The sequence below is a fragment of the Sciurus carolinensis genome, chromosome 9 (genome assembly GCF_902686445.1).
Source record: "Sciurus carolinensis chromosome 9, mSciCar1.2, whole genome shotgun sequence".
In the NCBI taxonomy this organism is placed as follows: Eukaryota; Metazoa; Chordata; class Mammalia; order Rodentia; family Sciuridae; genus Sciurus; species Sciurus carolinensis.
The window spans coordinates 39829438-39844258 of record NC_062221.1 but is presented as its reverse complement, the minus strand read 5'-3'; the positions used below and the strand labels follow the sequence as shown (position 1 = coordinate 39844258).

At 35.7% G+C, this 14821-nt stretch overlaps 1 protein-coding gene across 1 annotated transcript in view; it reads right to left on the bottom strand.

Moving 5' to 3' along the window:
- The window catches only part of LOC124993589 (EGF-like and EMI domain-containing protein 1), a 623779-nt gene that overhangs the window by 74645 nt on the left and 534313 nt on the right, over positions 1-14821 (bottom strand). The window contains 5 exon segments of the mRNA XM_047565459.1: positions 510-638; positions 6426-6617; positions 7147-7269; positions 8729-8851; positions 13084-13221. Of these exon segments, the coding sequence (XP_047421415.1) occupies positions 510-638; positions 6426-6617; positions 7147-7269; positions 8729-8851; positions 13084-13221 (705 nt within the window).

Here is a 14821-nt window from a genome sequence, read left to right as displayed (position 1 = left end):
GTATTTTGTGAGATTTTTATCCATCATTTCTTTTTTCCTCTTTCCCTCCTTTCCTTCTTTCCCTGATTGTAATCTCTCTCCCTCTCTGTTTGTCTTGGGAATCACATTTTTCTTTCTTTTATTATGCAAAACAAATAAAGTCTTCCCAAGTTCTACATCCAAAACATATGTATGTTATATGCGTGTAGATATATTATACTATATATATATTCTATATATGTGTGTATAAACATGTTTATACACAGCTCAACCTTTTGCTCAGCAGGTAAAAATAAGGCTTTCTTTGTCTTAAGATTCATCCTGCTTAGATCACAGTTGGTGATGTAATTATCAATTATGTTGTTCAATTACACATGGCATTGGTCAAAGCCATTGCATTCTTGTATGTACAGACACAGCCTTTTACTTTTTCATCTGAAAAATGCAGATGAAACTTTGACTCAGTTTATTTCTAGTAGAAACCTCAACAAATGAAAAGATTCTCATGTGACCCGCACAGATGTTCCTACCATCTTCGCAAATCTTCCCATGAACCCCAGGTGGGCACCGGCACTGTCCAGTCAGAAGGTCACAGGTGCCTCCATTCTGACACTTGCAGATGCTGTCACATTCTTTCCCATCCATCTCTGGGGCACAAGCTGTGAAGAAAATAGAAAAAACAAGTAGTGTCACATACTTCTTGCATTAGAAATGGAGGGAAAGAAAAGCTTGTCCATTACGATGGATAACAAGTAATTAAAATCTTACTAGTTTGCAGACCCAGGAAAAAAATCTCTGGCATATTCCTAGTTCATATGACATAATCATTCCTGGGGGAATTACTGATGCAGCTAGTTAAAATAATGATGGGTGAAGGAAATGTTAACAAGGTTCAGATGTGAAATCTCCCTCTTTCCTTAAACTCCAACTCTCCCGTTTCCAAAGCTGCCCAGACACCTTTGCAGCACCACTCAAACTAACCTTAATGAGAAACAAACTGTACCCTCTATTTTGAAAAACGCATTAAAAAGTGTCATTTATTTAACCAGAAATGAATGCAGCTAAGGTTCTCTTGGGGGTCCTGAGGTACTTTGCATTGTCAAAGATGGATAAAGTTAAGCTTACAATAGTTTTGTCTGTTTTTTTTTTTTTTTTTGGTTTGGGGGAAAGTGTTTAGTATTTGAATAAAAAAAATACATTGAGAAAAATGTCTGATTTTATTTGAACTTGAGTAAATATAGTTGTTGAGGCAATTTTACCAATCATTTTAATTGACATTTTACCATAATAGGCTAAATATTACAAAACTACATTTATATTGTTTCCTCTCTACACTCTCCCACACCATTCCAGATGCCAATGTGGAACTCAGCTTTTCATTCACCTTTTTATTTGCTTTCAAGCCACAGGCTACTACAAGAGGGTGAGAAAAAAGATGAGAGGAAAACAAAAGAGAAGACACAGCGACAAGAAATGAACATTTGTTAGTTCTACATTATTAATCTGTATGTAATAAGTGTCTGAATTCTCACAGCAACTATAGAAGGGACAGTTTAAAAAATACACCTGTGAAATGAAGCTGAAGAATTCTCAGTAGGTTCCACAGCGTCTGGATTATCGCAAGTCATCAATACAGGCAAACCTACACTATTATCTAGCACTACTGCATGAAGAAGAATATTATATCATAAAATACAAGGATTTGCCAAATATTTCATTAGCACCCAATAGAGCAAAGATCCAGAGAAGAGAATTTTAAGACATGTTCCTAACCACAAGTGGATGATTTGGAAGACATCATCAACCTTCCCTTCCATGTTCTAGTCCATTCATCTGCTGTGTGAAATGATCTTTTCTTCCCTAGCACAAGGTAATCTCAAAAAATAAATGATTTCAATATGAAATTTCTTCAGAAGGAACGGGGTCCTAAAAATCTGCTATTAAAATTAAATGATATATTATAGTTTTTAAACTGTTTCATTGTAATTACTTAGAGAAATTCCTGAAAAATCACAGTAGATATTTTCATAAAAGATATTAGGTCAGAAGAGTTACTCTGTAGGAAAGCCTACTTTCTAGATCCCTGATGAATGTTCCTTTCTGTTTCCCTTGGTGCATTTTCAAAGCTGAGAATCTTAAAAATATGGGTAATGAATGATTGATCACATCCATTTATTATAATTTATAGGAATTTTTAAGGAAATACCCCCAATACCTCCTATTATTAATGAATTAGTACAAGCTTTTTTTTTCATTACTGATAGATGGATTGGGATTGTTATGTTTTCATTTTTGTAGAAATGATGAAAGAGGATGGAAAAGAAATGCTAATAAGTCAGTGTTCTTTCCCAAGTAGACCCCACTTTATAGGACCTCATGATTATGTAGATGTTCAAGGTTTCTAAAGCCAAAGGGGCCATCCTGCCTTTATTTTATCAGCAGCTTAATTCTAATACTCCTATATTCATTTGTTCTGGAAATGTTTTATTCTGATGTATTTGGCATAGGAATTTTTAGTTTTATTTCTCATGCTACCATGTTAGGGATCAAGAGTTGAGAAGATGCATATTTATGAACACAACTTACAATGTAAGGTAAATGTTTACTTCCAAAAAAATCATACGAGAACATTTTCTTAATTCCAATTTTATATAATTGAGCATGTCAAGTTATAGTTCAATATAACTGTATAGCTGGGTGTCGCAATTCCAAATTTTTTTTTTAAATTTGTTTTTATCATTTTTTTCCCTGAAGTAGTGGGTGCTTGTGATGTGGAATAATTTAACAACGAATAAATATGAACGGGACCTGGCCAATGAATAAACAGCTTAGTAAGGGAGTTTCAGCCAATGTAGAGAGAGTTTAATCCACTGGAAAGATAAATAGCTGTGTTAGACTAGGGTCACCATCTAGGTCTTCATGCCATAGGTAGCATGGACCATCAAAGACGGTAGTTTAACAGAAAGCACCAACTTAAAAAGTACAGGGGATCGAGTGGCAGGTGGTTTAGATTGCTGGAAATAATGGGCTGGGCAAGGAGGTGTGCCTGGGATAAAAACAAAAGGGATTTATGGGAGCTCGATTTTAGATGGTTACCAGTGACTGAACAAGAAGTACACACATTTGTACAGGGAATGCACACTCTTAATTAAAGCTTTAAAACAGCAGAGAAGCATGATCTAGGGATGCTAAGGAAGATGCAGAAAATCCTAACAAGTCATCTTGGCTAACCCACTTCTCTGTGCCACGACTCATGCTTTACATCTATATCATATAACAGAAAGAAAATCTGTGCCCTTTTTTGTACAGGAGGTTTAGAAGAAAATCTGTTTATACCATTTTCCAAGGCAACCATAAAGACTAGGACAAACCCTTCTATGAAACAAGGTGTATGCTGGATTTTTAAAAAGAAAACAAAGACAAACAATATACTTTATTTTATCACAGGACAGTTTTTTTAATTTAATTTTTTAATTTGTTCTAATTAGTTATACATGACAGTAGAATGCATTTATGCATTTTGACAAATCATACATAAATGGAGTATACTTTCTCATTTTTCTGATTGTACATATTGTAGGATCAGTTGTAACTCCAGAAAACATATCTTCATTTAAAATATGAAGAAAAAGATTTTCGGGTGATACCATGCCTAAATCTTTGTTATTTTCTCAGAAGAGACATATAAAAAATTAAACCTATGTAAATGACTCTGTTAGCATATATCAAAAAAGAGAAAAAGAAAAGAAAAATATCTCACAAAAATGAAAAATGGGCAGGAATAAGTCAAGCAATTTCATTTAGTTGCACTTTGTACCAGAAATTCTTTCCTTTCCTTTTTTTTTATTCCTTCACTGGGAATAGTTTGCCAGGGTCTGATGACTTATTTAAATGGAGGGAGTTTTAGAAGCCTAAAATATTAAGATCCTTTATTAACTTTTACATTTTGTGGAGAAACAAGAGACAGAGCACGGGTTTCCCAGGGAACACAAAGTCTCCTCTGTGCTCCAAGTTCAGTTTAACCTCAGCATTCACAGGGATTCTTTATGCACAGTAAATGACTTGGTTTCTCACCCACATCAATTCTTTATCTTCTTTCGACATTTTAGGGAGCACGACTTAAAGAGAACTTGTCCCCAGTAGCTTGGTGACCTGTACCATTTCTCAGGCCATCACTTAATTTCATTGCAAAGAAGGGCAGGAGCACTGGGTCTTTCCCTCAGGCATTTGTCTCTGTTGATGCTGTCCTCATGGCTCCGGCTGCAAGGTTGTCCCAAAGTGTGACCTAAATAACTGCAACGTGATGCTGTCTTAGTCAGTTCCTAACTGTCTACATATCAGAAAATGGAAAGGAAATCCTTTATTGCCCAAAGAAAACCAGGATTCTTGAAAGCATATATCCTAGAGAGTTCCAGAGAGACCACAACAAAGAGATACCTTTAAAATAGAGCTCACTTTATTTTTTCCCAATTATATTAGAATATGTTCCCTAGAGAATATCCAGAGTCTTAAGAAAAAATAAAAAAGAATTCACTCTTAATTCCAGAACACACTAATAACAAATATCCCAGGTAGTTTAGTGGTTTTCTTTCCAGGTTTTATGTGCATGGTTTTCTTTTACAAATAATTTTTTTAACAAAAATTAATACATATGCAAACCAGGCATGGTGGCGCTCACCTATAATCCTAGAGACTGGGGAGGCTGAGGCAGGAGGATCGAGAGTTCAAAGCCAGCCTCAGTAAAAGCGAGGCACTAAGCAACTCAGTGGGACTCTTGTCTCTAAATAAAATACAAAACAGGACTGGGAATGTGGCTCAGTGGCCAAGTGCCCCTGAGTTCAATCCCGGTATCCCTGCCCCCCAAAATGAGTACACATGCAAAAAGTAGACAAACCTCAAGTGTACACTTTAAAATTTTTTCATGATATAAACAATTTATATGAATGCCACTGAGGTCAAGATATTACCAGCTACCTAAAATCTCAAAGGTGACTTGATGGGTATGTCATTAACCTCACAAATTAAGTACTATCCTGATTTCTAACACCTTAGATTGCTTTCATTTTTGAAATTTATATAAATGGAATTATATGTGCTCTTTGGTGTGAAGCTTCTTTCATTAATGTAATGTTTGTAAGAGTCATCCACATTATATGTATGTGATTTTGTTTTTTCTGGCTGTAGAGTATCCCATTACAGAACTATACCAATGTAATTTATTTCTCCATTCTGTTTTTGAGGAAGATCACTTTAATTTGAATAAGACTTGCGTTCACTTAAGGTTCATTCTTTTTCAAATTTTGTTGCTATTTTTAGAGTGAGTTCTTTCAGATATAATGGTTTTAAAAGTTGCCATTTCTAGCAAGGTCTCTACTTTGACGGACCCTGAGATATAATTTTTGCTTCCTTGTCACCATTGTACTGCTGAGAACTGTGCCTAGCTCTGCCTAGCTCTTAGCAGCTGTCTTTTGGATTTCCCAGCACAGTCCATATATTGGCAAACAGTTGTGGGGCAGCGGGGCGTGGGACACAGCAGAGGTGTGTCTGTTTCCCTTCGTTCCAAAACTTACTCAGGTTAATCAAGTTCTGACTGTCTGTTGCCCTGAACTACTTCTATTCTGATTTTAGTAGCCAAAGAATCAGAAGCTTAGTTAAGAAACATAAAAATATTCCTCCTTTCATGTAGAAGCATTTATTGATATTATTATTATGATTTTCTCATAACATAAAAATATTTCTGCTCTTTTATAAATGCCTTCTATAGCAGTCATCAAGCTTTTATATTGCTAAAACACAACAAACTGAAGTAGAACAAAATGTGTAGCTCTGTTTAACAAAGAAAAGAAAAAAGCAGTTTTTGACTGGCTGTGCACAGTTAGTTTTGATAGAGGTTGTGCTAATTTATTTTGATCGGAAATGATTTAATGCTTGAGCTCTGTTGCTTGGATATGGAAGAAAAACTGTTCACATTTTGATGATATTTTCTTCATCTGAGCATATTAAACAATTGGTTCTGTGTTTTAAAATCTAGAAAGGAAACTATAAGGCTATTTAAGGTAGATTTTAATTATATAAGGTGACTTCTAATGAAATTTTAATAATTAGAAGAATTTAAAATCCTGGTTTGTTCCCCCTTTATGTGAATTTAAAGATTTTCCCGCTCTGTTTCCCTGTGTAATATAGCAAGGGCACCTCTTCACCCTACACCTTGATTTTTGCAAATACCTACCCAGCACCTCTTTATTGTGCAAGAAGAAGAAAGGCAAAAGATGGGAAATTTGATAGAAGCAGTAAAGAAGTGATCTTAGTCAGACTTTTTTTGCAAACTTCATGTTAAAACATTTGATGGTGTTAAATAATGATAATGAAACTGCCTCAACAGAATATATGTGAGTTACCTAAAAATAAGGAGAGGCCTGTGTAATGAGGTCAATTATTTTACTCACCGTCTTTGTGCACAGCAGTTATTTCCTGGAAATCCTTTTCCTCTTCTCCCTCATCTTCTTCATCTTCATTAGAAGCAGCCGGGGAGGTAGCAACATAATGACCCAGCTGAGGCAGGCTCTGGAGTAGAAGTCCTGGAAACCTCACAACTTCTAATTCCTCTTCTTCACCCTCCAGTTCATCATCATCTAAAGCTAAGACCATAGAGGACATGCTGGGTTTCAGCATGTTGGTTGGAAAAGGAAACACTGATCAAGTGGACAGAGCAGTGAGGGCTGGAACCAAGCAGCCCAGGGGAAGCCACTGACAGGCAAAGCACTTTTGAGATGGCCCATTCAAAAGTCTATCAAAAATGAAGGGAAAACTACTGGGAGTTGAAAGTGAGGGAGAGAGAGCAAAAGGGAAAGAAAGAGAGAGAGGGGAGAGAGAGAGAGAGACAAGAAAAAAGAAAGGAGGGAAGGAAGGAAAGAAAGAAAAAGAAAGAGGGAAAGAAAAGCAAGCAGGAAGGAAGGAAGGTGTAGGGAAGAGGGGACAGAGAGAGGTCTCGGACTATGAAGATGGAATGGGGAAGACAGGTGGCATTGAGGAATATGTGATCTCTGTTGAAGATGAAATGGGGAAGACAGGTGGCATTGAGGAATATGTGATCTCTGTTGCTCTTGAAAACAAAATGAGGGTGGAAGCAGTTTAGAAAAGACCCAAGAAAATTCTCGAGTTACTTACAGATGCAAGTTCTCCTGTCACTTCCAATTCTGTAGCCTCCTGCACAGATGCAGTCATAGGTTCCCACAGAATTGATACAGAGCTGGTCACAGACTGTGCTGACATCCAAACACTCATCCACATCTAGCAAGATGGAAAAGTATCTGCTGTTTGTGTTCCTCTGTGACCTTTATTAGCCAATAACAGTGCATTGCCATGCAGAGAGCAGGCACAGCCCCACCCCACCCATGCTTTCTCCAGGTACCCTGCCAATTCTTTTTTCTTTGCTTATTTCCAAATGTATTGTAGTTTATCTACATAAGTAAGGTCTTTCTGAGACCTTGATTATGAGTGTCAGATAAAGAACACAAAACTTTAAAAACCATGGTTTTAGGCTATGCACCATTTTGGACAATGTTCATTCATTCATGAATTCTAATATTTGATGGAACCCTTACTCTCTGAATAAGTTGGTACAAAGATTTTGGAGAACTTTAGAGATGGAAGAACTCTAGTCTCTGACCTCATATGACTTACTGATTTATGACCGATCTGAGTCCAGACTTCGGTCAATGTGTACGAGATACTAAAAATTCACAAATGAAGCTGTATTTCTAGGCTTTGCCTCAGATTACAGATAAATTTTCCATTTGGATATGTGTACGCAAGTATGTACATTCATGCCATACAATCATTTCTTGGCTCACTCTGCCAAAGAGCAGATGGTACATAAAATTCAAAATTTTTTGTTGGCTCTGCTAATTGGATACAATGTGGTAAATGGTAATATACTCTACTATGTGTAGTATATATAGACATAGTTGTGTGATTTTTGCTGTTATCTATACTGAAAGGCTGGGGGGCCTTGCTATCTATAAGAAAAAAAAATCTCAACAGAATTAAGGCACTTGTTTCTTTAAGCAAAGAAACATTATTTTCTCTGAGACACTGAAGTCATACATTTGACCTGTTATTTGAGTAGAGATCAACATTTTGATCTTTGCTTTGATTTCAAGAAAAAATGTAGTTTTGAATAATAATGATTAAAAAATGAAAATTTAAAGATTGTACATCAAAGGTAACTTTTTAAAGAAAATCAAGCAATGACTTACATGACCTATTTTTAATAGCATAAAGAAAGTTAACTGACTCTACTCACTATAGTCCAACCCCCCTATATCAAAAAACAAACAAAAAAACCTCACAAGCTAGAAATTACCTGAAAGTTAAATTAGAACATTGTAACTGCTTAGGTGTGCATGTTCATGTGTATGTGTGTATATGCACGTGTGGGAGATGAGGTAAGCACTAATGAATATGATGATAATAATCACTTATTTTAGTTGAGGGACTTCTCTGTGTCAACCACTATACTTGCATCTATTACTTTCCTTAATTTATTTGCTCATCCTAATACTGCCTTCATTTTACTGATGAAAATCTGAGGTTCATAGAAGTTGGAACTGCCAAGGTCACACAATAGGAACTGGTAGAACCACATAGAAATCCAATCTCTTTAGTGTCACAGTGCTGCACCTCAGAGTCCTCCTCCTCTGATTGCCCCATCACATCCACTACTGCATATTAGATCTCTGGAATTTACCATCACATCCACAACCATCGGAACTGATCTGAAAGCCTTCCTGACAACTGCACTCATAGCCTCCTAGATAGTTGATGCAGAGCTGGGAACAGCAGGCCTCTCCATTCTCGCACTCATCAAGGTCTGTAGGGAAGAGACACACCTGTTACTGCAGAGACAGGGGTTGAGCAAACCTAAGGAATCTCTGAGAAGCCTCCTTTCCAAATTAAAACAGTGTTCCTGCTGTTTTCCTCTTTCTCAGGTCCTATAGTACAAACATTGAGGAAACTATAACTCAAAGATAACAAGACCTATTCTGACTTATGTTTCCAACATGCTTCTTCTTTGCCTGTTATTTATTTTAAAAGAATGTAAATAATCTCCAAATGCATTTATAAGAACAGGAGAAGAGATCTCTGCTATTTTTCTAATTCAAACACCATTGGAATGAATAAACCTGAAGAACTAAAAAACAGCTGGAGAGAGAGGAGCCAAAGAATTCCATTTAGTAGCATTTGACAGCTGCAAAAAAGGAGACCATCTTAAACTCCATAATGCGCTTATTCTTCTAGAACTTCAGATCAAAGAGTGCTCTCCAGCAAAAGTTCCTTTCTCATACAACTGGGAAGAGAAGTGGTAATATACTTCTGAGAAAGGACAGAAGGTTTACTTTAAATATTGTGTTTTAACTCAGAGCATTTGTTTGAACATTTAGATGATGCTTGTGGGGATGAGTGAGATCTGGGGGGTTTTTGTTACAATTGTGACATTGTTGCCTTTAATGTCCTGCCCAATGAGCAGCTTTCTACCCATGATCTTTAAGTCTCCTGCAGTACTATTATTCTAGAATTCTACCAGCCTGAATGTTTCTTCTTAAAACATAAGTGCCCTGGGGAAAATAGAAATGCCCCAGAAGATGTCAAACTGAAACACCTCAGCTGAAGAGTAATCTATTTTGCCTGAATTTTGTAGTGGTCTTTTCTAATATAATGGCCAAAGAGTAGCAACAGACACCTGCTTCTGCTTTCCTTAAGCTGGGCACCTGGGAATTGTGTGGTCAGGGTTTTTGGCTCTCCGCCCTTGGTTCAGTTCAGCTCTCTGTTAAGTTGGGTGGCCTGTCACTGCTGAGTTTACAAAAATCCTATTGCTCCATAACTACAGGAGCAGCCACAGATAAAAAAGGGTCATTGTCTCAATTAACCTGGGAAAAGGTACCAACCAACTCAAGGAAATGAAGACAAGAGACAGAAATGAAAGAAAATGCAATCAGTCAATCAAGGTGAGGGGTCGCCATAAAATATCTGAATGAAGGTCATTTGGAGACAAAACATTCTTTCTCCTGTAAAATATTACAAGCACTTCCTCTCACAAAAATTCAGATGATTTTTTTATTGGTGCATTGTAATTATACATAACAGTGGAATTCATTGTTATATATTTGTAAATGCACAAAACAGAACAGTATAATTTGCTCAATTTCACTTATTAAAACTTCTGCCTTTTAGACAAAATGGCATGGCTTAGAGGATAAAAAAAGTTAAAAAATATAATTGTTTTATTTCATCTAAAACATTGCCCTTTATGTTATTTTTCAAATTTCCAGATTTTAAAAAAGTCTTCTTAGCTACCACCAGAGGCTCCAAATAGTAATACAGGTCTCAAATAGCAAGAAGCCTAAATGCCTCTCATAATTAGGTAATAAGTCCCTTGGTCTGACCGTTATTTTATGATGCATTTTGGATTATTATTCCACTGTCATTTCTCTGGGGATATTTCTAGATTCTTTCACATATATCATTTTTAATTCTAAATTCATCTGCAACCCCATTCTTCCTCTACAACAACCCTTTCTTAGAATGTCCTGGCACTTCAGCCTTACATCAACTATTTTCTACATTTCTTGATTTCTTTTCAGATCTCATTTGCTGAAATCTTCACTGAATAATTTTTCCCTTTTAATTTTTCTCCCTTATGATGATCATATTTTATCTAAATTGGACAATATATCAAATATTGTCTCACTATGGAGACATACTGCACCATTTACATGTACATAAAAATTGAGCCCTAACTAAAAGTAGAACACCAGTTGTAGCCAGGCAAAATAATTAAACATTTCAGATCTGAAATGCATCATAGTCTTTATCTGTCTGATATACAGAGTTACTGTGTATAAGTTAGAATTTTAAAAAATATTTTCTAATAACTGGATTACTTAAATTTATTAAATTTGTTGCTGGTCAGATACTTGCATTAGTTATTAATAGCAGTCTTTCAAACTGTGGTACAACTCTATCTAGGTTGTAGCACTAATAAGTTTTCATATTCTGGTAAGACTGACTGACCATTTGCATTTTGGTTCAATTATTTTCACATTTCTTTGTATGTTCACCTTTTAAAAAAAATAGTTGATACCAAAATAAGCTAAAAAATATTTCATTTCCTTCATGCATAAATGTTTTTACAAAGCATCCATGACTTTAATCTGTTCCCAGGCAAATAAGCAATGTATATATAAATGCACTCCGCACGAATCACTGCCTTTTACATTAAGTGAATATTTGTCTTTAGAAATGACTCTTTTTTCATTGGAAAATGAAATAAATTTGAACCATAAAGAATGTAACATTGTCATATTGACTGCTATAATCTCATAAATATGCAATTTTCTGCATTTTGACCCTGGCAGATGCTATTTTTTTTCTAACTGTAAATAAGAACTTTACTAAATTGTACTTTTCAAAAAGTAAAGAAATACATCAATTATAATTTGCAAAGACAAGATTTAATAAAATATCAGTTTCCCTTACTCAATACTCAGATGAGGAACACAGATGAAAGGAAGGAAGGAGGAAAGGAAGGAAGGAAGGCAGGAAGAAAGGAAGGAAGAAAGGAAGGAAGAAAGGAAGTCAGATAGTCTTTAATTTTCCATAAATATAAACATTATCATGGTAGGGGAAAATAGCAAGCATTTTTTTTTTCATTGTACCAAAAGACAAAAGGAAAACAGTTGATTTCAATAAGTTAACCATTACAGACTCAGGCAGCAATGCAGTAAACAATGTTGGATCAAGAAATGTAAGTGGGTGGGGGGAGGGCATTAGTGAAGAATAGAGGAATACTGGATTATGTAGAGGGAAATGAGGGAGGGGCAGGGTGAAGGAAAGATGGTGAATGTGACAAACATCATTACCCTATGTACATGTAAGACTACATGAATGGTGTGGCTCCACATCCTGTACATCCAGAGAAATGGAAAATTTTACCCCATTTGTGAACAATAAATCAAAATACATTTTGCTATCATGTATAACTAATTAGAACAAACAATAGAAAAAAAATGTAAGCAATGGCAGTGTTTTTGCTTAAGTAATTTATGAAACCAGAATACTGCAAAATTTCTTGAGATTCATCCTCTCCCATCATAGAGACAAGATCAAAAAATAAAACAAACAAACAAACAAAAACACCTCCAGTTCTTAAACCATTAATTTTACTTGGGTATTTATAGATTGTCTCTCACCATAGTGAAGAGCATGGAGTGGACCAAAGAATTTTTTTTTCTTAGCATTTACATTATAATTTTGAAGACAGCATCACAAAAGAAGACAAGCAAATATAGTATCATAATTCCTGAATGATGACAAATCACTGTTTAAAGTCTTGAAAGTGTCCTCAGAACCAGAGCTCATAATAATGTGGTTTGATGTTCTATCCTTACAGTAGATATTCCTTTTTCTTTTTCTTTTTCTTTTTTTTTTTTTTTAACCCCAGAAGATCTTGATTAAACATTTAATTATGAGGGAAGGTCAGGGTGAAATTTATTCTTCTCATTGTCCCAAATGATATTAATTCTAATAGTATGTCAGGAGAGCTAGCAATTAGGAATGGGCTTGGACTGGGATGTCCAAACAATGATTATCTTCCAAAGTTTTCTTTCATAATACAGTGACCTGGTATTTTAAAGTTGAATATTTATCCAAGTGTTTACTAACTTGAAAACCAGTACATTTGATTTAGTTTCTGCTTGAGGCAGGGAGAAGTGGGACACATGGTAGCAACTGTTGTTGGAATATGAATCACATTAGATAGTTAGGTAGACCATGGAATATTTTCCTGAATTAAACTATTAAGCCCATGTATTTCCTTAAAAGCTGTAAATCACCTTAATTTCAGGGCAAATATCTAAATGTAATGATATCTTCTGCCAAGTGATCTTTCCTTTACATTTATCCGCTAGCCAGAGACACTGTCCAATCCAGTTCTCCTTGAAGTTTGAGAGATATGGCTCACTTTACAGCAATGAGCATTAAGATGAAAGGACTAAATGAATACAGGGCAACTTTTGAATGAAGATGGCATTTACCAAACATTACCTATGCACGTTTTCTCATCCGAATCAAGCTAGTGTCCATGGTTACAGGAACAAAGGGGCCCACCAACTGCATGTTCACAGTGATGGGAACAACCACCATTGTTCTTTTCACAGCTATTGACAATTTCCAATTCAATCCCTTTCCAAAACAAGCAAAAGATGGTTATTAACATAACAAAAGAGAAACCTGAATATATGTCAACAATAGGCACACTTTCTCTGTTGAGAGGATGACAAACTTTATTGGAAATTTATCAACACTCTGTACATATAAAAGTAAAAGTCTGAGAACTATTTAGCATTGTAAATATCTATACCATATTGGAATACTAATAAAGCTATAAGTAATGTTAAGTTGACCAAGTGATGCAGAAAGACCAGGACAAGTCCATCTGTGAGTATTAAACACTTACCTTAAGGTAACTTAGGGAATTCTCAATATCTTCAGGATATAAAAAGTACATGTATTGAATCAACGACCAAAAAGCAAATAGGTTGTTTTCCAGCTGACGTTTCTTTCTCAGCTAATGGCATGTTATTATCTGTCCCTTTTAGGGTCGACAAGCACATGAAACTACTGTTAAAAATAGCCTTGGGACAAAAATGTGTAAGTAAAACCAATGAATTAGCTGATCACACGTAATTAGTGTCATGTGGGTATGTTAATCAGTTTTGATGTATACGATTCATTTGTTATATTAACATACCATTACTTTGAAAACTAATTTGCAAATCCTGCTACATGCTACCAATTGGGGACATACTGGTGAGCTCTGGCTTCAGCATATGAATTTCAACTGTCCTGAGCAGGCAGGCATTACAGTCACTGAATTTCCAAGTGAGGAAATGAGAAATAAGAAGAGATTTTGAATCATTGTTACCAATATGGAATTTAGATAGTCTGACTACTGTTTTTACCACTGGAGTCCATGTTTCTTCACTTGTGTTGGGTGGACACACCCTGTCTACTGAGAGTACCTACACTGATTCATTCTCTTCCAGTCTTCATTCCTGAATCCTTCAGAAAAAGAAAGTGGGAAAAGAACAGGACAAGAGTATTGGGATTGTGGTATTTCTCAAAAGCATAAATCATCATTGAAACTGCATAGATATTGGCTACAATTCTAGAGATCATCCTTCATGATCCCTGATCCTCGCTTCCAGTTCTGGGCAGATGCAGCCCTGCACACTCCCAAGCATCCTGTGCACATCCCTGTCATTGGGCTTAGTCCACTGTGCCATCATCGTCTTGCATTACCCAGCTCATAACAGATGTTTAAAATGGGTTTTGAATGATTGAATAAACTAAAGACGGATTATGCTAATCAATTATTGTTGAAAGCAAGAACCCTTTTGAGTTTAGAAACAACTAGTTTAGGACCGAGCAAAATCGGAAAGCAGAAAGAAAGATTAAAATTGTGCAGGGAACTGATTTTTTTCGAACACTTTGAAACACACACTTTAGGGTGACATATTTTTACTTAAGAGTCTGGTAGTGGAGGTAGGTACACACATCTCTATGAAACAGAATTGAGATTTTTTTCCTCCTTCTTACATATGACTCCCACTGTCAGTCTTACTTTGAAGTACATAAAATCATATTTGATATCTTAGGGTTCATCACATCAATCTCCATTATTTTTTAGAAAGATAAATGCAATGTTGATTGCTAAGAACATTTAGAGCATTGCTGGTATTAAAAGTCAGGTCTCCCAGGCCAGTTTTACTACCATGTAATG